Source organism: Mixophyes fleayi, chromosome 2, assembly GCF_038048845.1.
Source record: "Mixophyes fleayi isolate aMixFle1 chromosome 2, aMixFle1.hap1, whole genome shotgun sequence".
Taxonomy (NCBI): Eukaryota; Metazoa; Chordata; class Amphibia; order Anura; family Limnodynastidae; genus Mixophyes; species Mixophyes fleayi.
In genome coordinates, this window is record NC_134403.1 from 49,146,345 (window position 1) to 49,169,792 (window position 23,448).

A 23,448-nucleotide genomic window follows, 5' to 3' on the forward strand; every position below is an offset into this window, starting at 1 on the left:
GATGGTGGAGTGCAGATAAAGCTGAAGCAGAATCGGAGTTTGTTGGAGAAAATTGCTTTTATTTCACCACCCACTTTTGCATCATCTTTATGCGTCAAAAAACCAGTCACCTTTCAATGGCATCACCATTTTTCAGCCAATGAAAACTGCTCTGGTGATGACTCCCACAAATTGCCAGGGCACAGACTTGTGCAGTATGAATGGGGTCAACCCGGGAAATTCCCGGGTCCGAGGTGCAGTATGAATGGTGTTTCTGAGCTGGGATGCTCCGAGCCTCGGCAAAAACCCGGCTTGAAAAACCCGGGATATTGCCGGGGCGGCAGTATGAAAGCGGTATTACTGTAAAAAGTCCATGTATGAGACGTCTATTTATCAATGTGAAAGCTATAAAGAAGTGTTTTAATCTCAGGCTTTACTGACTGAAAACTACCGTGAGAATATCTGCTCATCACATATGATCCAGTGCACGGTACTTCTTACATTGTAGCATGAATGATTTGTAGGTGGACGTGCACCTATGTATGTACATGCATTGTTCAGCACGCCTACACAAAATTAAATGCATATTCTGAGCACAGTTAATGACTCCTATAGAATTTAGTAGGAGATATTTGTCGCAAATTGCATGCTATACAGGAATGGATAAGTAAGAAAAATAAAGGTAAGTCACAAGTGACAAATTGCAAACTTCTGTAGACATATACAAGTCAATCTCTGGTCTTACTGACAGAAAGAGTGTTCAAAGTGACTAAGGGGTATATTTACTAAACTACGAGTTTGGAAAAGTGGAGATGCTGCCTATAGCAACCAATCAAATTCTAGCTGTCATTTATTTAGTACATTCTACTAAATAACAGCTGGAATCTGGTTGCTGTAGGCAACATCTCCACTTTTTCAAACCCGCAGTTTAGCAAATATACCCCTTACTGTTGAAAGAGAGTGTGAAATGTGTAAGTGATTCCAAGCCTGCTCATAAGTTTATACCCAGTTACATGCGTGCAATCTGGTCACATTTGTCACTGTAAACATTGTGCAGATAGATAGATAGATAGATAGATACGATTGATAGATATAGGACTTATATTACTAATGCACATTTAAAGTGGTTATCCACTTTTGATCAAACCCCATATACCCTGCCTGAATAGAGACAATGAGTGTCCCTAGTCCCAGCCCCAAGGATCCTCCCTGTTACCTGAAGCTGTGAGTCTGCTCATTTTCAACTCTGAGCAGCTCACAACCAAGTACTAAAATCCATCCAGTCCTCTCCCATAGAGCATCCCATGAAAATAATCGTCTGAACTGAGTACTGTGCTGTGAGCTTCAGGTAACAGAGTATGTCCCTGGTGCAGATAATATTAAGAAGAGGTTGCTAAAAGTGTCCAACCCCTATGAAGAAACAATGACTTGTATCACACTGTTTATATGTATTGGTCATACATTCAGTGTAATGCTAATTTATTGGTGTATAAATATGTGTTCACTACACTTTTATGATATACTGTAAATAAATGTATATAACATAATGTATTAATTTAAGGTTTTTATCAGATTTATCCAATCTTTAGTGAATAAAAAAATATTCATTTGCCTCAATTACTGTTTGGGGTAAGCCGTGTTTTTGTGAACTAAGCGGTCGGACTAAACTTTTATGATGTTCTTAGCGTTACCTCCCATTACAATGAATTGGGTCATGTGCAGGGGCGGACTGGCCATCTGGCAATTCTGGCAAATTCCAGAAGGGCCAATGGCTAGATGGGCTGGTGCGGCTGGCATTCCACAATTCCGGGACCTGAGAGCTAATGGGGGCGGAACCCGAAATTGATAGGCTTCCTGGTGGTTGGCTTCTCCCCAGGAACCAGCCACCTTACTACATGTGCTGCAGCCGCGCGGGTCAGGGCTCTTCCATCCCCACCCTCCCCTCTTCCTTAACTTCACCTTCTTATTTCCTCTGTTCCTGCTTCCAACTGCCTGTTTGAGCTGATAGCTGCGATCCCTCATCGCTGGTGCTCCCGGTAGGAAAATAAAACACATGATGCCATAATCAGGTATGTTAAAATATTTCTTGTAACACCGCCACAGCGCAGTAGGTTGCATCTAGATGACCCCCATGCTAGAAAGCTTTGCATGAAAGTAGCCTTGGGTCACATAGACAAAATCGGCCACCCACGAATGGGTGCCACCACATATGACCCGACAACGATTGTCCAAGAGTGCCAGGACATTTACTCCTCTCTCTATAATCTTTCCCCACCCCCATTCCTTTCTGGAGTCCCCCTGGTACCTACACTGGAGGAGTACCTGGCATACACACCTGTTCCCACAATTACTCCATTGTACCGATCCTCCATAAACTCGGAGATTACCCTGGTGGCCATTAAATCTCTAAAAGCCTCCTCAGCACCAGGTCCCAATGGCTTCACCCCACAATACTATAAGAAATTTACAGGGGATCTAGGCCCCTTTCTAACACAATTCTTTAATAAACTTTTGGAAGGGGGTTCCTTCCACCCCGCCACTACCAGGGGGTAATTGTATCAAGCTGAGAGTTTTCCGGCGGGTTTGAAAAGTGGAGATGTTGCCTATAGCAACCAATCAGATTCTAGCTATCATTTTGTAGAATGCACTAAATAAATGTTAGCTAGAATCTGATTGGTTTTTCAAACCTGCCGGAAAACTCTCAGCTTGATACATTTACCCCCAGATCTAATGTTATTGTTATTCCGAAGCCGAGGAAGGACCACTCCTTATGCTATAGCTATAGGCTGATATCACTACTTAATGTGGATCTTAAAATTTATGCAAAAATTTTGGCCTCTAGATTGAACCCCCTCATCCTTTCCCTCCTCCATCCTGACCAGGTGGGTTTTATACCAGGGCGCCAAGCCCTGATAATAGTAGGAGAGTAATAGATTTGATTCACATGATCCATAGTGGCAAGCTTCCCTCTCTACTCATGTCGCTCGATGCTGAAAGGCATTCAATCACATTTCCTGGTCTTTTATGGTCGGGGTGCTGGGAGCGATGGGGTTCCCTAGTACATATATGACTGGCATCTCAGCCCTGTACCGTTCCCCATTGGCTACAATTTCAGCGAACGGCCTGACCTCTGCCCCCTTTACTATCTCCAACAGCACACGAAAGGGCTGTCCCCTTTCCCCTCTCATCTTTGCCCTTATAATAGAGCCCTTGGCCACCAGGATCCGGGTTAACCAACAGATAGAGGGCATATTAGTGGACTCCTCTACTCGCAAAATAGCACTCTATGCACAAGATGTCTTAATGATGGTTGTTAATCCAACTATGTCACTTCCCTCTTGGCTGCGTTGGACCTTTACAGTCACTTTTGGGCTATAAAATCAACTCAGACAAGACAGAGGTCTTAGACTTTTGTGTTCCCCCAAGCGATAAGTCGCTGCTCGAGAGCCCCTTCCCATTTAACTGGAGTATATCTCTACAAACAGCACCAGCAGCTCTTCCAATCTAATTTTCCACGCATTCTGGCTGAAATCAAAACAGATCTCAACACATTGTCACAATTCTATATTTCTTGGATAGGCCGCATTAATGCTGTTAAAATAAATATTCTCCCCAGACTTCTCTACCTCTTCCAGACCCTCCCCACTTGTGTTCCCCCTTACATTTTCAAGTTCCTCCACATCCATATTTCTAGAATTATTTGGTCAGGCAAGCACCCATGGGTCCATTTCAAGCTCCTACAGAGACCCTCGCGGGGAGTGGGACTTGGAATTCCAGATTTTAGACGCTATTACCTCTCCACCCAACTTGCACAATGTGTTCTCTGGTGTAGCTCAACATCCTTCAGAGTCTGGTTCGATATCAAAGTGGAAGGTCTGAGAATGCTCTCTCTGTCTACTCTCCTCTGGTTCCCATGGGCTTGCTGCCCGAAATGCTCCAAGCGTCATCCGGTCATTTCACATTCCTTAACGATTTGGAACTCACCCTCTCAAAAATAACACCTTTCTCCCAACCCCTCTCCAATGATATCAATATTTTATTCCCCACAGTTTTCCCCGGGCCTCTCCTCCAAAGTGTTTCAGCCATGACTCTCACGGGGAGTCCGTTTTCTAGATGACCTAACTTCCAAGTCAATTTTCCCTCAATTCTCCGATGTCCAATCCCGATTACACATTCCCTCAAAATACTTTTACCAAAACTTACAGCTCCGTCACTTTCATAATACAGTAAAAGCTCACCTGTCGTCCCGTTCTCTAACCACCTTTGAAAATCTTTGTCTCTGTCACTCATCTATGAAAGGCCTCAATTCCACCTTATACTATGCATTTGTCCTGCCTACTCTAGATCTCAGAGACCCTCATGAACTTGCCTGGGAACATGATCTTGGTGAAACCCTATTAAATGAAGAATGGTCAGAGATACACAAGAATACTGCCTCCAATTCCATCTGTGTCAGAATAACAAAAAATGCTTACAAAGTGTTATACCAGTGGTACTATGTACCCTCCCGGCTCCACTGAACACTCCCTGACTCTTTTGACCGCTGTTGGCGGGGATAATCCCATGAAGGTACCTTCGTCCACATATGGTGGGCCTGTCTCAAGCTAACACTCTTCTGGGTTGAAGTTAAACAATTGATTAAATCGGTACTCCAGGTTGACGGACCACTGGAGCCTAAATTCTTTCTCCTCTCTCTATGGGCACCCTCGGCAACTCGGCACCAGAACAACCTGGCTAAACATATTCTCTCGGCAGCTACCGGCCAAATCGCAACGGACTGGCGACAGTAGTCTCCCCCATCCCTTCAGACCATTATTAACAGAGTATGGCAGACACAACGGATAGAATACATGACTAGTATTCTTAAAAAATCTTCCAAATCGTTCACCAAGGTTTGGGACCCATGGCTTACGTTCCGTTCTTCCAGCCTAGATCTCCTTTCAGCTGAGACTAAATGGTTATTAGTCCTTCACTGCACCTCTTCATTTTCCCCCTTCCTCAGCTCTGGACTTATCCTGACGTTACACTGGTCGTATCACCTGGTTTCTGTTTATTAATTCATTCTGGTTGTATATTTGTTTGACCTTGTATAAAAAACCTTTTTTTAAAAAATATATATTTTCCTGTGTGCAATGTATTTTTGATTACTTTTTAAACAACCTTTCTTGACCTGGGTGCACTACTGTATGGGATGATATCATTTGGGGGCACTACTCTGTGGCATAATATGATTTGGAGGCACTACTCTGTGGCATAATATGATTTGGAGGCACTACTCTGCGGCATAATATGATTTAGGGGCACTACTCTGTGGCATAATATGATTTAGGGGCACTACTCTGTGGCATAATATGATTTGGGGGCACTACTCTGTGGCATATTATTATTTGAGGGCACTACTGTGTGGCATACAGACAATAAGAAAAGAACCAACTGGCGCTATAGGTCTTAATCATATAAAGACAAACTTCAAATGAGTCCTGCACAAGTCCAATCCGAGTTATCATAGAACGATGTATAAAGAAGAAAAGAAAAAAAGGATAACATCATAGTGGAACGTATAGATAGGTTGCACTATGATGTTATCCTTTTTTCTTTTCTTCTTTATATATCGTTCTATGATGGGAATGCAAACTAATTGAAAAAAGAAAAATCAAAATCTGTTGAGCAGATAACTTGGATTGGACTTGTGCGGGACTCATTTGTCTTTATATGATTAAGACCTATAGCGCCAGTTGGTTCTTTTCTTATTGTCTGTACATTTTGTTGTTTGCACTAAGGGGATAGTGTTGATAAGAACTATAGGCAGCTCTTGGTTTTTAAGCACAGGGGGATTCATGTATTGTATATTTGATTACTACTGTGTGGCATATTATTATTTGAGGCTACTAGTGTATGGCATATTATTATTTGAGGGCACTACAGTATGACATATTATTATTTGAGGGCACTACTGTGTGGCATACTATTATTGGGGGCACTAGTGTATGGCATATTATTATTTGAGGGCAATAATGTATGGCATAATGTGATTTGGGGGCTCTTCTGTATGGTACAATATGATTTGGGGGCACTACTGTGTGGCATATTATTATTTGAGGGCACTACTGTGTGGCATACTATTATTTGGGGGCACTACTGTGTGGCATATTATTATTTGAGGGCAATAATGTATGGCATAATGTGATTTGGGGACACTACTGTTTGGCACAATATGATTTGGGGGCACTACTGTGTGGCATATTATTTGAGGGTACTACTATATGGCATATTATTATTTGAGGGCACTAATGTATGACATATTATTATTTGAGGGCACTATTGTGTGGCATACTATTATTGGGGGCACTAGTGTATGGCATATTATTATTTGCGGGCACTAATGTATGGCATATTGTCATTTGGGGGCACTACTATATGGCACAATATGATTTGGGGACACTACTGTGTGGCATAATATGAGTTGGGGGCAGGCAAAGTTCAGCCCTGGGGGCGCATAGGCGGCCGCATCACATGAGATGCGATGCAGCCGCGTCATTGATGACGCGACCGCATCGTGTGTCATGTGATGTGGTTGCCTGTGCGCTGACGTGGCCGCATAGTGTCTTGTGATGCGGCCGCCGGTAATATTCAGGAAATATTGTATCCACGGGGGGTTGGGGCGGGCGGCCGGCCCAAAACAGCTGTCAGACTGATGCCCCCCTGCCCCATGGTCCAGCCCGCCCCTGGTTGGGGGTTGTATAGTGGCTTATTATCAATCGGGCGCACACACTCAGGCGTGAGGTATGTTTGAGGGAATGGGGGGTCTTAATATAATGTGGGAGGTAGGCTATTAATTTAATGGTGGAGTGTGGGTGGGGGATAATTATTTAATGGGTGTTATTTTATTTGTGGGGTGATGGTGAAGCAATTTAATTTATTGCTGGGGTTGCTTGGAGGGAGGGAAATAGGTTTATTTATAAAATAGGAATACTATTAATTTAATGTCCTGGCTAGTTGGAGGGAAATAGATTTATCAAATATTATTTTATACAATTTATCTATTATTTTAATTCTAGGGCTGGAGGGAGGCCTAATTATTAAATGTGGGTGCTATATTTATTTGATGCCGGAGATGGTTGGAGTTTTCTAAATTGCATGCACCCTTTTTATTTTGCAAATAGGGCCTCCAACATTCCAGGATCCAAACACGTAAACAAATCCAACAGTCTGTGCACCCTTACCCAAATTTATGGCGTAATTCAAAGAGGATATTTTATGTAAAATAAAAGAGTGTTATGTTTATAAGTAGATAGAAAGCATTAGCCCTTTAAACATGACTTGTAATAGAAACCAACTAGCAATGTTTATTTCACAAATATTGTTACAAATGTAAACTATGATTAAAACAATAAGATAAACATTTTCATAAAACCACTTTTCTGTACATCAACTGTAATAATAAAACATAGTTCAGTGTTCAAATATATTGCACATTATCCCAAGGATGTATCACTCTGTGTGCCACCACTATTGAACAACTCCTCTAGACAAGGATATTCCAAAGCATCAGAGGAACAGTGATGATTAATCAGGTTCGAGGCTGTTCCACAAATGAGACATTATTGTAGGGTCGACAGTCCACTGGAGAGAGTGAAGTGTGAAACCAATCGTGTGCACTTCCTCATGTAATTGTTGCATTATTTCAAGTGCTTACAACTCTAGTCAGTCACTGATCTGCTAATGTATTAACTGTAGAATGAATCACAGGTAATTAACGTCATTATTATTTTGTTAGCCAGCGGTGACTGGATGAGGGATCAGGAGTAATGCTCCAGGTGCTATTTCGGATGACTTAAGGGGGTGGAAGGCTGCTCATCTACGTTGCTACATCTTCAGAATGAGATTTTGATTGAGACTTGTATAACATTGCAGATGTTTGGAGAATAAACAGTGCTGGGGTCATGGATATATTTTCTATGTTGTCTTGTGGCCTATGTCAGCAGCAGGATGACTTTTTTAGCTTTACTGGAGAAATCATTATTTTACTAAATGCTTTATTGTAACCATGGCAGAAGGGAAACTAGCAGGTTAACAAAAATTGGAAGTGGCTCTAAACAGAGATAATGTAAACTGTTAGCTATGTGCAAAATGTATATTAAACATTATTATTTGTTTCTTTAAGACAAATTTTTTTCAAATCACTGCAAATTCACTAATTGTTCTGAGGTGTCTCAATCATCCTCAATCCAGATGTACTCTCAGACTTTGCAGGTTTACTCACCATGGACCTGAGTCATTAAGGAAAGTAAGGCAAAAAAGGAGTAAGTTTGCTCCTGGACAAACCATGTTACAATGCAAGGGGTGCAAATTAGTTTATTATATTGCCCATAAGGTAAATACTGGCTGCTTTTTCATGTAGCACACACATACTTGATAGCTTTATTTTTACACTGAAATTTAAAGTTGACCTAGGACATGCCCTATCCCAACTATAAATCTGTCCCCATGTTTTAAATTTTCCTCCCCCTCCAATGCAACATGGTTTTTTAAAGTTACAATTTTTTTATGCTTTGCTCTCCTTAATGACCCACGAGTATAAACTATTTTGCAGAACTTTGTTTTTTAAACTCATCGGACTTGTATTTTGCACCATTTATTGCATTTTCAACTAGCACATTAGAACCCTTAAACAAATAAATAAAAGGTGATCTAATAGGTTATAGGTGATATTGCCAAATATATAATTCATTGCAATCTAATAGCCTTCACATTATTGATTGTTTCCCATCTTATGTATTCAGCATAAAAGTACAATTCAGAGGAAATGCCATTGTTTACTGGTTATATTGGCAGAGGTAATTCCCACGTGAAAGACAAGTGGTGTCGTGAGACCTTATTCTAAAAATCATATAGGAGGAAACTGCTTTGCGGGTTCCCAACCAGAAGTTTTTTGGTGTCATATTGTTGTCTCTCCGTCCAAATAGACATATGTTGTGTTGTTACTATTCCTGTTGTTTTGTTTAAGAAACCTTGTCGCCTATTGTGTAACGAATAATGGAAAATGAACACAGAAGTACAGCAGGAAGACAGTTCGCAACTTTTAATAACAGTCATCAAAATGTAATCTTCAGAAACCCAGGTTACAAAACCAATTAATATATCAAAACCACAGACACGTGCAAAAATAGGAATATTCTATAAACTGTTAATACAATTTTTCAATATTTATTAAAATGCCATCTTAAAATATGAAAATATATACAATATATTTATATAGAATATGTTACCACTGAATAACAAAAAAATGTTACATAGGTTGTATTGCAAAAAGAAGACCCTGAAATAAGTACATTTGACATATAACACTGTTAAGGAATATCTCTTAAGACTGTCCTCACTCTATAAATAAGCATTTTCAGACATCTGACATTAAATAAGTTATATATTGTCTTATGAGTTTATATGGAATGAATATAAACAACTGCATTAATTTAATGGAAAGTTTCCTTCCAGTTCACAGTGTAAGGTTCACGGGTCATTAACGCTGCATTAGAAATTTAACTTAATTTTTTTTATCATTTTTTTTTTTTTATATTTTATGTGAATTGAATTCACTTCTGCAAACTATACTTCATTTCAAGTAGTTAGAGCACACTGGACCAATACTAGGCAATATACATAGAGCAGATATCATCTGATTTGTGAATTTGAATAGATTTATATGGGCTTAAACTGAGTATCACAGTATAATTTTTTTGTGAATTAGGCCCGTGCACGGATTCATTCCACAACTTCTGTTATAAATTCCATTATCAATATAGCCAAAACTCTTGTACCACTAAAAGCAATTTTAGGCCTTACCTTGTGTATCAAACTTTTAGCTCGAATGCAAAAATCAATGTCACATTATCACGATCTCTTAACATTCTTTAGCACCCATTTAAGAAAATGTGCTGACATCTTGTGCATTTACCAATTAATATCAGCAATATGTAATACTATTTACAATAAGGCACTTCCATTCTTGAGTTTCAGATTTAGTTAATAGAACCTTTCTTTATTCTTTCACCTAATGATGGGGTATCCATATATTTTGTTATAGTCAGTATAAGCAAATCTTGTATCCCCCCTCGCTCTTGTTTGATACAAAAAAAAACCCTTTGATGTTAGTGGTACAAGTTTTGTAAAACAGTGAACTGATCGGCTACAGATCAGGGTCTTTCTGTTACAACACAAAACAAATATATACGTGCACCAAATTCATATTTTCGGCATATGCTGCACGTTTCTAGAGCTTGATGACAAAGTAGTTTATTTTATTAAATTGTAAAAACATTAAGTCACCCCCCCCCCACCCCGACCCCCGAGTCTGCAGATTTCTGAAAAATTCCATCTTGTGTGTCTACGCTGTTTCTGTTTTCTGTCAATCCTTTTCTTCCTGTCCTCTTTCCACAAATATTCTATTTAAGGACTTGTTTACTTTGGATTACTGCCTTAACTAAATCAATTTGAAAACAAGCTAAGTATGGGATATTTATAGATTTCCCCATGGTTCAGTCAGTCTAAAAGTCTTAGCATACTTAAAGAAGATGTGCCACTTTGAAAATAACTTTGAAATTAGTAGACTGATGTCATCAGCTCTCCAAATCAGACATATACCATTTGCAAAGGTGAAGATATAGGGGATGCGGCTGCTACAGGGCCCAGAGGTGAGAGGTCGACCCCTCCTCTGAGGCACCTATTCCCCTCCTCTCTTCTCAAAATAGCATGCGCTGGATCGGGAGGTGAGAACGGTATTGCAGGGTCTCTACCAAAATTTTGATATGAGACCCAATGATACACTGTTCTGCCCCTGACCATTTCTGTGTCAATACAAATATGGAGAGAAAAGCAGAGAGTATAGATGTACATTAATTGGCTACACTGATACACACACACTCTGTTGCCAGTTCTTTTGCTGTTGGCAAAAGATTGGCCGTGTTGATGTTCTAACAGTCTGATTGGTCATGTGAACATTCTAAGGCCATGTGCACATTCTACCACTTTTCTAATCTAATCTAAAGTAGAGGTTGGTTTAACCAGCGAACATTTTGTTACGTGGTTTGGATTGCCACCTTGCCGATTAAAATGGGAATTTGTGCCAATTACATAACAGTGATAGAAAGGTTGGAATTTTTTGGAGAAAAGGTGGCAACCAAAGCTACATGTTGGTTCTAGCTCTTGCCAAAAAGGTAAACAATCAAGTGAAACAAGGTTAAAATATTGATCTTAAGTGACACATCCCATTTAAAGAAGCAGTAGACAAACTGAAAGCTAACTGTGCCATGTATTATACCACTGGACATTTCAGAATATCAGATTGAAATCTGTAATTCAGAGATAAAACTCCCTGATATTAATTCTGGACAACAAACTAAACCAGTGACAGACATTACCAGCTACTAAGCAGTAGCCCTAGCTTTCTCTATAGCCAACAAGTAGAAAAGATCTGATACTGATATCTAAAGTCGCAGTACCCATTATTCATGCCAAGCTGAAATAGAGATTCAAAATCTGGCTTGATAAATTCAGGCATAAGCTTCACTGAGGCTCTCTGAGTTTGTCTCATAGCAAAAGACAGAAAACAGCATATTTCACACTTTGGGGCATATTTACTAAATAGCGGGTTTGAAAATGTGGAGACGTTGACTATAGCAACTAATCAGATTCTAGCTGTCATTTATTTACTGCAGTCTACAAAATGACAGCTAGAATCTAATTGGTTGCTATAGGCAACATCTCAACTTTTTTAATCCCGCAGTTTAGTAAATCTAGCCCTTTATCTTCAGTAAGTTTGTCATTCCTTCCAATGATTTATTTTTCATTCAAATTTATATTAACATATTAAGAGAAAAAATATTATGTACAATTGTCCAACACATACAAAAGTATAGTTTTCTTTTTAAATATTTGCTGACTTTTTACAGTACAATAATAATGCAGATTTTGAGTAACTGCTGCAAAAAATGTATTTATGTACATTATAGACAAACTTACCTATCTAGAGATATATCTATAAGCATCGGGGTGAGATTGATGAAAACTGTTCGAGGGTATTTCATTTGATGGCCAATATTATCATAAGCCATCTTATCTGTACTGTAAAACTAGGGAGAGCTACAAAATTTTAGTCATTTGAAATAAAAGAATATGTCTGGGTGCTATTTGCAGAATATTTTAAGATGGGAAAACTACTTATTTCGTGATAAGGTGTATTCACTATCTACACACAACTGATGCAGCTATTTTGTGAGCTGAACCATTTTTTGGAAACTGCAGCCTATCAATTCCCTAGGAATGGTCATCGGCTAGCATTTCTGTATTAAAGCACTGGGGTCACAAGTTGGATTCGACCAAGGCCTTATCTGTGTGGAGTTTGTATGTTCTCCCTGTGTTTGCGTGGGTTTTCCACCGGGTGCTCCGGTTTCCGTCTACACTCCAAAAACCTACTAGTAGGTTAATTGGCTGACTTGTGACATAACCCTAGTGTGTGTGTGTGTGTGTGTGTGCATGTGTGTGTGTGGGTGATTGAGAATTTAAACTGTAAGCTCCAATGGAGCATGTCTGATGTGAATGACAAATATTCACTGTATAGCGCTGTGCAATTGGTGTTATTTAAAAGTTAATATATAAAACCTTTCAGACTATTCCTGTTGCAAAACACTGTAGTTTCAATATTTATGGCTAGTACTTCTGCCTCTCAGCACTGGGGTCATGAGTTTGATTCCCGACCATTGCCTTATCTGTGTGGAGATTGTATGTTCTCCCCGTGTTTGCGTGGGTTTCCTCCCACACCCCTACCAGTAGGTTAATTGGCTGCTATCAAATAGACCCTAGTGTCTTTGTGTGTGTGTCTATGTACATGTGTGTTAGGGAATTTAGACTGTAAGCTCCAATGGGGCAGGGACTGATGTGAGTGGTTTCTCTGTACAACGCTGCGGAATTAGTGGCGCTATATAAATAACTGGTGATGATATATATATTTGATAATGGTTTGTCTGTTAAACATACAATCTACCTGTTACTGAGGATTGTTGAGATTTAAGATGTATTGTATATGTTATATATAAATATATAACATCTTTACCTGCTACATATTGGTCATAATGACCATGTTCCAGAATTGAATAACTTCCAGTATTGAAAGGTGTATATCTAAATGTGTTCTAGCTGGCAATGCCCAGTGGATAAGCATTGCTTAGATACTGCTAAGTTCATTTTACCAATCCAGACCACACTATAAATTCTACAGCACCTCAAAAGGATCCCAAACAACCAGAAGCAAAACGTCATCTATGGTGTACGTGTCTACTCTCCCAGAATGTCTGGGTGACTCCTGAACTTCTCTAGCACTTTCCTAGCACAGGGCGGCGGAGCAGTGATGGTGAGAATCGTGTCACCCCCCCCCCCCCCCCCTCCTTGCACTTGGAGGTGGAGGGGGTTAAAAAAAAGTCGGCAAGTATTATCTATGAACCTCATTCATGGTACACAATATAAGTAACGCAGTGCAACGTCTTCTTGTGTGACATCACACACTGCAACCTGCTCTGTTGCATCTAAATTTCTGCCAAAGTGCCCAATTGTGCAGAGAATTATGGCAGTATTTGGCGAGGAGCGGAAATTTGCATCAGCCAATGGGAGTTGCTATGGACAACACCTCCACTTTTCCTGTGTAGAAGTTTTAGTAAATCTACCCCCAGATCCCATCCTATGCTATTAACAGGATGTGTGCTACACCTTTGCAGGAATTTGCATTTATAGGTGCTCTTCAAGCAAAGTAAAAAAAAATAGTTATAAAACTATAAAGGGGACTAAACCGAACAGTATTTTAAAGAAAACAAATTAGAAAAAGAGTTCTAATGTGGTAGAAGTCTGAACGTGTAATGTTTACAATTGTGCTCAGTGCATAGTTGGAAGGAACAATATTTTCACATTGGAAATAGATTTGATGGTTAACTCACTCTTATATTTAAGGAAAGTTAGAAATGAGCTTAGATGCGTGCCGTATGCTTGCTACTGTACACCATAAAATCATGGTTTAAATGGCTGATTTGGGAACACTATTTAATGCCTTACATTTCATAGCACAAAATAATTTATTAGAAACTGGCATATCATACACAATCACTTCAACTCCATAATAATTTTAATACTGCCAGGGGTGTGTCTAGCTTTACTGGTGACCCCTCCCCTGCTGTCATAAACCTTTGCATGTGAGCTGCGTACACATCAGAGAAATATTGTCATGTGTCAGAAGTAATAGACCTACCCTCACGGTAAATATCACTCATTTATACATTTTCATCCAAAAAAATGTTTAAATAAAAAAAATGAATTAATTAATAAATGTCGTTCCCTGAACATGCTGCCTCAGTTACCTGATTTCAGACACACCCCTGCTACCTAATATTGTTCACCTATATAGCTCTGTAGCCATTGCCTGACAATGGGTTCCAAGTCACCCGAAATCTTGCACCGGTTTCCTATCCATTCAACTATAATACTTTCACCTTCAAACTTAACCTTCCTTTACCCTCTAGAGAATATTCCTGACACACTCGGCACCAAGGCAAACCCTGGCAGGTCCTCTCTGCACTGACACGTTATCATAGCAGCTCCATTAATAAGGTGCATTATAGCTGCCAAGGAAAGGAATGACTGTTAAATCATGCGGGAACCAAGTTTCTGTCATTTAAATATAATATTTCATATTCATGTTCAACATAACTTTGCTCATTTTCAGTAAATGGTTTAAAGCAAATATTGCTTCTCCTAGTTTTTTTTTCCAAACCTGAAGCTTGAACCAAAAGCAAGTTGTTAAAATAGGACTTTAGCGTTCATCTTGTTCTGTGTACACTATGTACGTCTTTACTGCTCGGATTTGACACACATGGTAAAAAAGAAACCATACTCTTTAAATAATGTCCAAAAGGTCTGATCTGATCTAATCTAGATGCAAAAAAAATACAACTAGATGAATTAAAATACTTTGTTCCTCAGAACTATATTCAACTACAAGCCTGTGTATTTTTAATGCTGGAGCAAATCTGTAGATTAATCTTTGTAACATTATCTTCCGTCTTTGGACTGGTTTATCTCGGGGAGATTAATGGCTTCCAATACAGTAGAGAAGTATAAGAATGTAGTTTGCATTGGCACACAGCCACAGCTTCATACATCCGCAGCCAACCCTCCAATCCTTCAAGGAAGCATATTCAGTACCTTCGATTTTTTTATTACAATCTTTTGGAGTCATTTTATTGTGTTACACGACTTTCTGATGGACAATTTCTTCTTCTCTGTTTAGAGGTCCGTGACAAATCAGTTGTTCGACTGCACTTCTCTCCATCGATAGTGATTTCTTTGCTTTTAGAAATGATATCTCCAGTGTATACGTTTACTGCTCTACACTCATAGATGCCAGAATCGGCACGTGTGGCGTTCTGGATGACTGCTGTCAGCACCGTAGAGTACTCTCTCGTGACGGCATTTCTCTGCTTGCTGATGCTGTGGTTCATTGTTCGGTTCCCAACTCTCCTGCGTAAAATCCAGCTAATATTTGTGTAAAGGTATTTGTTAACCGAACAAGTTAATGTCATGTTTTCGCCTTCTTTGGGCACCTTGTCCGCGCTTATGTGAAATCCATTTGGTACATCTGCAAGGGATAACAGACAACTCGAGTTTACATAAATCCTGCATAACAGCTGAATATGTTTTTTTTCACAATGCCATCTTAATTTCGGTGGTAACCGTTTTTACGATTACCACTATTCCGACATGGAGAGGCCCTACAAAGAAAATACGAAACTATGAAAAATCCATTTGAAAATAAACAGACTTACCTTCAACCCGACGCTGGAGATCTCCGATGGGAGCACCATGCTGACGGCAAGTGATTCCGATTGGAGAAGTGTAGACTGACGTCATCGCGACGTCTGTCAATAGAAATTTAAAACGGTAATGTGGGAACCCCTAAGGTTTAGTGTTTAAACACTTAACCCGACATTGCCGTTTTAAATTTCTATTGACAGACGTCGCAATGACGTCAGCCTGCACTGCCAAACACTTCTCCAATCGGAATCACTTGCCGTCAGCATGGTGCTCCCATCTGAGATCTCCAGCGTCGGGTTGAAGGTAAGTCTGTTTATTTTCCAATCGTTTTTTTCATAATTTTGGATTTTCTTTATAGGCCTTCTCCATGTCGCAGTGGTGGACATCGGTAAAGCGCACCCAACCCCTTAATTTCACATACAGAAGAAGAAACAAGATCATCCGTTAATAATAGCTGCCCATCAGATAACATTTCTTTCCAATGGTCACATTTTTAAAAAAAGACAACATAGAATAGTAAAGAACAGTTTATATTACTGGGACTTCCCACCTTCAGCTAACTTTAACTTAGTGGCTTGTACATGTCCTCTTGCAACATTTACTAAAATACATTTATTTTTTCCATCTCTCAAGAATATAATCTATAATGTTTCTAAAAGTAAAAGTCGCAAGATGCCATGTATAAGCACATACATTAAAGTCAAGGTGGACAATCCCTTTTATTCATTGGAAAAAGAACAATTGTTTGCAGGTAGAATTGAGGAAGCAACACTAAATCAAACATAACACATTATTTTACTCAGGGGTCCATGTTGTATTAAGAGAAATAATGGTACATCTACTGCGAAGTAGATCTCCTAGTTCTGACCACATGTTGGAATCCAGGTCGACCTTGTTCTGGATTCAATTCAAAGAATGTTTAAAAAAACAAACCCAAAAAAATCCCAGTCCCTCTGGCTTATTACACCTAAAGCTAGACATCAATGTAATGCCTAGCTACACGGCTGCAACGATGCAGAATAGTTTTATTTACTTAAGTGATTTGAAACTTCCTGTGGAAATAGCTCCCAGGTTTCCTGATGGAAGATGCTGTTTATCTTTGCCAAGCACCACCAGGAATCTCAAAATAAAATGCAGTTTAGTGACATTGGGAAGCCAAGGAGATAAGGCTGCGCTGTTCCTGCTTCACTCTAGGTAATTGCAAACACACCCACCGTCCTGCTGTGTGCCAGCACATACACAAGAACGGAGAACTCGCAGGTTACTTTAGTTTGATGTACTTGGACAGCCAATCCATCTGAAATGCTGTAGAGAGTGAACAATTCAGCTGTGCTTTAAATACCGGTTCTATTGTGAATCCTGTCTTGTACTACAGCCTGACAGTAACTCGAAATAGATTGCTGTATGGCCACCTACAAAGGCACGTCCCGGAGCACACGCTGGGGTAGGGTAAGGCAGTCAAAACATCAATATCCAGCGGAAAGGAGCAATTTTCAGTCAAAAGAAAAACCTTCCACTCTCACAGCAACGTGAGATGTGAGACTTGTTTTTCTCTATGCCTCTAAGAGGTGCAGGAGTAACATCTACAGTATCAAAGTGCATTGCTGCATACTGGACATGTGATTAGTGATAAGTGGGACAATTTGGAAAATGTCAAGTCTATAAATATTAATATCATGGATGGTATTAGTATTGTGTGAATAGGGGGCAAGAAAAAGATTCAGAATTAAAAAAAAAACAACTGCCTTTTAAAATGTTTTCTCGCAAAACAAATTCTATAAGATAAAAATCATTTGTTAAATACCAGTAGATTTAACAAATGTATATTATAAACAACTGTTACACCCGGAGCATTTTGCTGCTTGCAATTTGTTATTATTATAAAAGAAAAAAGTGCAAAGGCGATCTTACCAGTGACATAAAAGTGTATATCCCTTCTCTCTTTTCCTATTATATTGGAGGCAGTGCAAGTGTAAACGCCAGATGTTGAGGAATCATCTATAACAAGTATCCCCGCAGTCTGAAACAGAAAAAGTATATTAGTCCACAAATTGTTCCCCATCCAGAATTAAACACTACAGTCTAACATTTTTAGGATGTGTTTGGGGTTAAAGCACCTTGTTGTACTCCAAGTTTTAAAGTGAGTGGGGATTGAAAAATTTTGTAGTCAAGAGTATTTCATGAGATGGGTGCGTTGACCCATAGTTCGGTTTTTCTTTGATAATGAACTTCCAAATAATTGCCATGTTTAAGCACATATTTATTTTTTAAATATAATGCACAAGAAATTAGGAACAATAATAATCATAATAATTAAAATATATGATTAGTATTTAGACAACATAATAATATTATACCATAAATCAATTAACTGACTTTGGATGGAATTGATCGAAATCTGTGTGGCAGATTATTTGGCTTTTGAGCCGTGTGCGTGTGTTTGTCTAGTAGAACAATTTAGCATGGTGTCACTATGCAAATAAATCATAATAAATACATAAATATGCAAATAAAATCTATAAATATGTAGTAATTAGTGCATTAGCTAATAGTACACAATAGATTTGGAAAAACAGGGTCAACAGGAGCCACACTAAGTGGCATAACTAATCTCAGTTTAGGAGCCCTGGACATAGTCGCTACATTAGAACTGGTAAGCAAGACATTTAAAGCTATCCCATAATTAATAATTCAAATCTGACAGATTAGTTATTTAGACAGAAGGCTGACTATGTTTATTTCTTTAAATAGGTTAATACTATGTGGCATTTATATGTATATGTTCAGATTAAAGAACATGTTAACATGAATAACGTTCGATAGGTTGGATTCACATTTTGACCCTTAAGACCCCTAGTCTCGGCAGATGTGGAACAGAAGAAGGGAAACACATATGTTCATTCTATGATTTACAGACAATACACTTCTCGTCACGTATTCACTGGACACAAAAATAGCTTCCATTAAAAGTGAAAAGATTAACAGAATTGAGACGTGAGAATAAAAATGTTTTGGGTGTGGGAAGTGAGTCAGTGAAGAAAAGTGGAAGTGGATCTTTTATGAGTAAGTATTAACACTTGTGTCGTTGACTATTTCAATAATACCACTTTATACATCAATGCGCCCCAAGAAAGTGCGCAACGGAAATCTCACTATAACACTATAGTTCTCGATCCTGTGTGGGCTCAATTAGCTCGTTATAATAGGACACACTTCCCGTACTTCAGCCTGCACCAGTGCAAAGTTGTTTTTCATGGCTGCACAGTAAACAGCGAAAAGGTCATAAATTCAACATCCACAAGGAAAACACTTCAAAATAGAGGATGTCACACTGATAATTTATGTGAATGTTTGAAGTGTCCTCATCACAAGCATCTACTGCAGGTTAAACTTAAGGCTGATTTAGCGCACTATGTAATATTAGGTGAAACCGCAGCATTTGATATTTTAAAACAAATGAAAATCAGTCTACCAGAATGATTGCCTAACAACCAAATCTGTGGACAATTTGGCCACACATGTGCAGATTCAGCTGTTCCAGAAAGGGTCAGACAGACATATGGCACAGTAAAGAAAGGAACCTATTATTTTGAGGCCAGCTGATGACCATACACATGAACTGGATATTCAGTAAGAACATTTTAATCAGATCCAGGTCCATTGGATTTTGAGCTTGGAACCATCATTTGGGCAACACATGTTCAAGATCTGACAACTTTATTATAAAATGACACATTGACAAGATCTGCATGGGTCTAGTGCTCAGTGCTAGTGGGACACCCAAGTGGAAAAAAAATGGAAAAAAAAAATGCATTGACTACGTTCAGGTGTGTGAAAGTGTTGGCCTGAATATTCAAAGCTATTTGCACAAATTCGTAACTGATAAGTGCTTGAATCATACCTTTACAAGCACACCTTTATTCAAATTTGTACCTTGTAAAAATCCCCATTTTACATTAGAATGCATTTACAGATGAGTATAACCTAGCATGAGTGTATTCCCCCCCCCATAATATATGCAAAAGTTTTACAAAATATACCTTTTTTGTGCACATGTGAAGGGTTTAAGACCCAACAGTAGAATTAACATTAACAATATGATGCAGAAATAATAAAAAAAAAAATTACTGCATTACAGTGTATCTGTAACTCTACATTGATTGATTTATTTCATTTTTTTTAGGCTTTGAAGGTCCATATGAGAATAGGAAGCAAGCTTAGCCACCCCATGTTGCCAAATATAGTGTGACTGGACACACAGTCATCAATTACCCCTTTGACAATATGTCTTTTTCTAATTTTGAAGACTAGTTGACACTATTTGAAGATGGTCAGTTGGTTGAAACAATACAGACAAGTTAAAACATACGGAAACAGCAGAGCGTAAATTCATTTCTACTAAGGGCAAATGAAAATAAGGCAGAGTTTTCAGCTGACTGAATTCTTGCCCCTTGTTCACAGGTCTGCGGTGCAAACCAAAGGCACAACCATTTGGGCAAGTGAAAACTGAAGTCAGAATTTGGGTATGAACATAAATATTGACATAGGAGAAAAGGTGACACAACAGCACAACAAGAGGTGCGTTAATTTGCGGTGTGCTGTCCTATGGTAAATTTCCCCCTCACCCACCCTGATATCCCCGACAGAAAAGAAATATATGCATAATACACCATAGTTTTACTTAAAATGTATAAATAAAACATCATTTGTTTTTCCTGTCTCTGATTGGAACTAGCTATATTTACTGTTCCACAATTACTGATGTACATTTGTTGCAATATTCAAAGATCAATAGGCAGTGATTCCATAAATACAGCCCTCATCATGTCAATAACAACTGTCTCATACATATTGTTGGTCGGTTCAATATATGAAACCAGGGCCATCTTAACAACATTATGGGCCCCCGGGCAAAGCAGTCCACCGGGGCCCCTAGATATAGATATAGATATAGATATTAAAGATGTATACAGATACAGATATAGATATAGATATATAGAGATAGAGATAGATAGATGTACTTGCTCAGTGACCCTTGTAGGTTTTTTTTGCAGGTTTTTTCTTTTGCAGGATTATTTATTCTCATTTAGAGCCGTGCCTATGGGGTCCCCTTGCCCGTGGGGCCCCCGGGCAGCTGCCCATCGTGCCCAATAGAAAAGATGGCCCTGTATGAAACATCAGTAAACTATTTATTTTGTTTATTGTTTATATGATATTTATGTTTGTTACCTTGTTCCTTCCCTCGATCATACGTGTGCGTTCTATGATACTGTGAATCTTGTTGCCAAGGCTGCTACTGTTTTTCCCCATGGTTACAGGAACTGAGCTGTCAGGGTGGAAATTACATCTGTGCAAAACAGAAAAAAAGCAATATATTACACATGAACAACATTATATCAACACTGCACGTGAATTAATTAGTATCGCATCAATGCATGAGGGTAGCACAGCAGTAAGATCTGGGTGCACTTTGGCAGGTCGGTGTTCCCATCACTGTGCCCGGAGTATTTTTAGACCCTCTACCTGCCCTTGTTACGGGGTCTTTCTTTATATTCATGTAATCCAAACCAGTTCTATGGTGATTTGTTAATATAAAAATTTTAGCTAGCGATTCTAGCAAATTGCCGATATTCTGCGACTTTGTCGGCATAAAACAAAACGGCAATGGGTTTAAAGGCAAAACTTCCCTTTAAACCCATTGCTATCTAACATTATGCCGGAAAAGTTACTGAATATTGGCAGTTTACTAGAATCACTAGTTAATACATTTAACCCCTTGTGTTCAGAAAGGTAATATTCTAACTCCATTTAGATGAGTTTCCTAATTAGACACATCACGTACTGGTGACTGGTGACTTTATCACTGCTAAACAATTTAATGAACAAATTCAGGGCCAGGGTAGAAATGAAAGGTGCAATTATTAACTGTAATTCAATATAATTTAGGCATGCTGTAAAAGAGTACAGAACAGCCCCTTATCTGAAATACCTATGTCCCAAGTATTCCGGATAATGGATCCTGTAGATCCTACCTGTATATGTATTACTATGTCTTATCATTAGTAGTATTTACAATTTTACAAAGCATGGCACATCGCGTTTCAGGTACGGTTTCCACGTGCTATTAATAAGTTTAATATAATTAGGTATTTCTAAATGTTTCATCATATTATGCATATTTTGGTGTTATTGGGCCTGATTCATTAAGGAAAGTTAAGCAAAAGTTAGTAAGTAAGGCAAAACCATATTACATTGGATGGGGAGGTAAATTTAAAATGTGATGGCAGATTTATATTTGCAGTAGGGCATGTCCTAGATCAACTTTTAATTTCAATGTACAAATAAGCTATCAAGTATTTGTGCGCTACATGAAAAAACAGACGGTATTTTCCTTATGTGCAAAATAAAAAACTAATTTGCACCCCTTGCATTGTAACATGGTTTTGTCCAGAAAACTTTTGTATGAAAACGTACTCAATGTTCCGCTGAACTTTCCTTAATGAATCAGGTCCATTATCATTTTATTCTGATTCAAACACATTTTTGACTTTATAACACTTAATAAATGTCTTAACAAAGGGATCATTTAGTTATATAAAGTATTAAATACAACCCATGTCCAAATACCGAGCTGTTAAAAGAACTGGACTCAGTGGCCCCTTGGTTGCTAAATGCACAAGTCAGCAGTAGGAAGCAATGGAATTAGTGGAAGTGGAAGCTATATGGAAATTCCACCAATGATTCCATTGGGAGTCAGGTGGAAAGACAATGAAGTTACCAGGAAGGGCTGGTCTGAGTCTGGGTTTCACATATGAATGGAATGAAGTGTCCTTTCCAACACTGCCACATCAACTCATTAGTCAGCAGCAACCACATACAGTCTATTTTAGGTCCCAAGAGTACCAGCAAGAAGCACTACTTTCACATCCAGGTCCCACACTAGTTCTTACAGCAGTGATAGGAAACTTTTGGTTCTCCAGATAGCAGGGCATGCTGGGATTTGCAGTACCACAACAATTGGTGAGCTGCTGGATGTCTTATTGAGTAGATGAAGTCAATAGAATGTATGACTAGAGGACTATAAACTTATAGTACAATATAGTTTGAAATTAATAAATAAGTAAGTACATTTAACACCCAGCTATATTTAGACAATTTACTTCATCATCATATATCGGATTAAAAGCTAACATATTAAGAGATTTGTAGGACAGAGGTCCTACAAATGTAGGACCTCTGGATCAAGACAGAGGTCCTGGGGCCTGATTCATTAAGGATCTTAACTTAAGAACTTCTTATTTAAGTCTCCTGGACAAAACCATGTTACAATGCAAGGGGTGCAAATTAATATTCTGTTTTGCACATAAGTTAAATACTGACTGTTTTTTCATGTAGCACACAAATACTTGATAGCTTATTTGTACACTGAAATTTAAAGTTGATATTTGTGTGCTACATGAAAAAACAGTCAGTATTTAACTTATGTGCAAAACAGAATACTAATTTGCACCCCTTGCATTATAACATGGTTTTGCCCAGGAGACTTAAATAAGAAGATTCTTAAGCTAAGATCCTTAATGAATCACGCCCCTGATGCTGAATTAGCAGCAAGCACAT

At 38.7% G+C, this 23,448-nt stretch overlaps 2 protein-coding genes across 2 annotated transcripts in view; both read right to left on the minus strand.

Moving 5' to 3' along the window:
• The window catches only part of SLC46A3 (solute carrier family 46 member 3), a 511,104-nt gene that overhangs the window by 189,183 nt on the left and 298,473 nt on the right, over positions 1-23,448 (minus strand). The gene's annotated exons all lie outside the window — the stretch shown is intronic.
• FLT1 (fms related receptor tyrosine kinase 1) overlaps positions 10,937-23,448 on the minus strand; it is a 56,979-nt gene continuing 44,467 nt past the window's right edge. Inside the window, exons 11-13 of the mRNA XM_075198943.1 lie at positions 21,061-21,178; positions 17,743-17,851; positions 10,937-15,655 (exon numbers count right to left, since the gene is read on the minus strand). Coding sequence (XP_075055044.1) covers positions 15,258-15,655; positions 17,743-17,851; positions 21,061-21,178 — 625 coding nt within the window. The 3' untranslated portion in view covers positions 10,937-15,257. The remainder of the gene's footprint in view (positions 15,656-17,742; positions 17,852-21,060; positions 21,179-23,448) is intronic.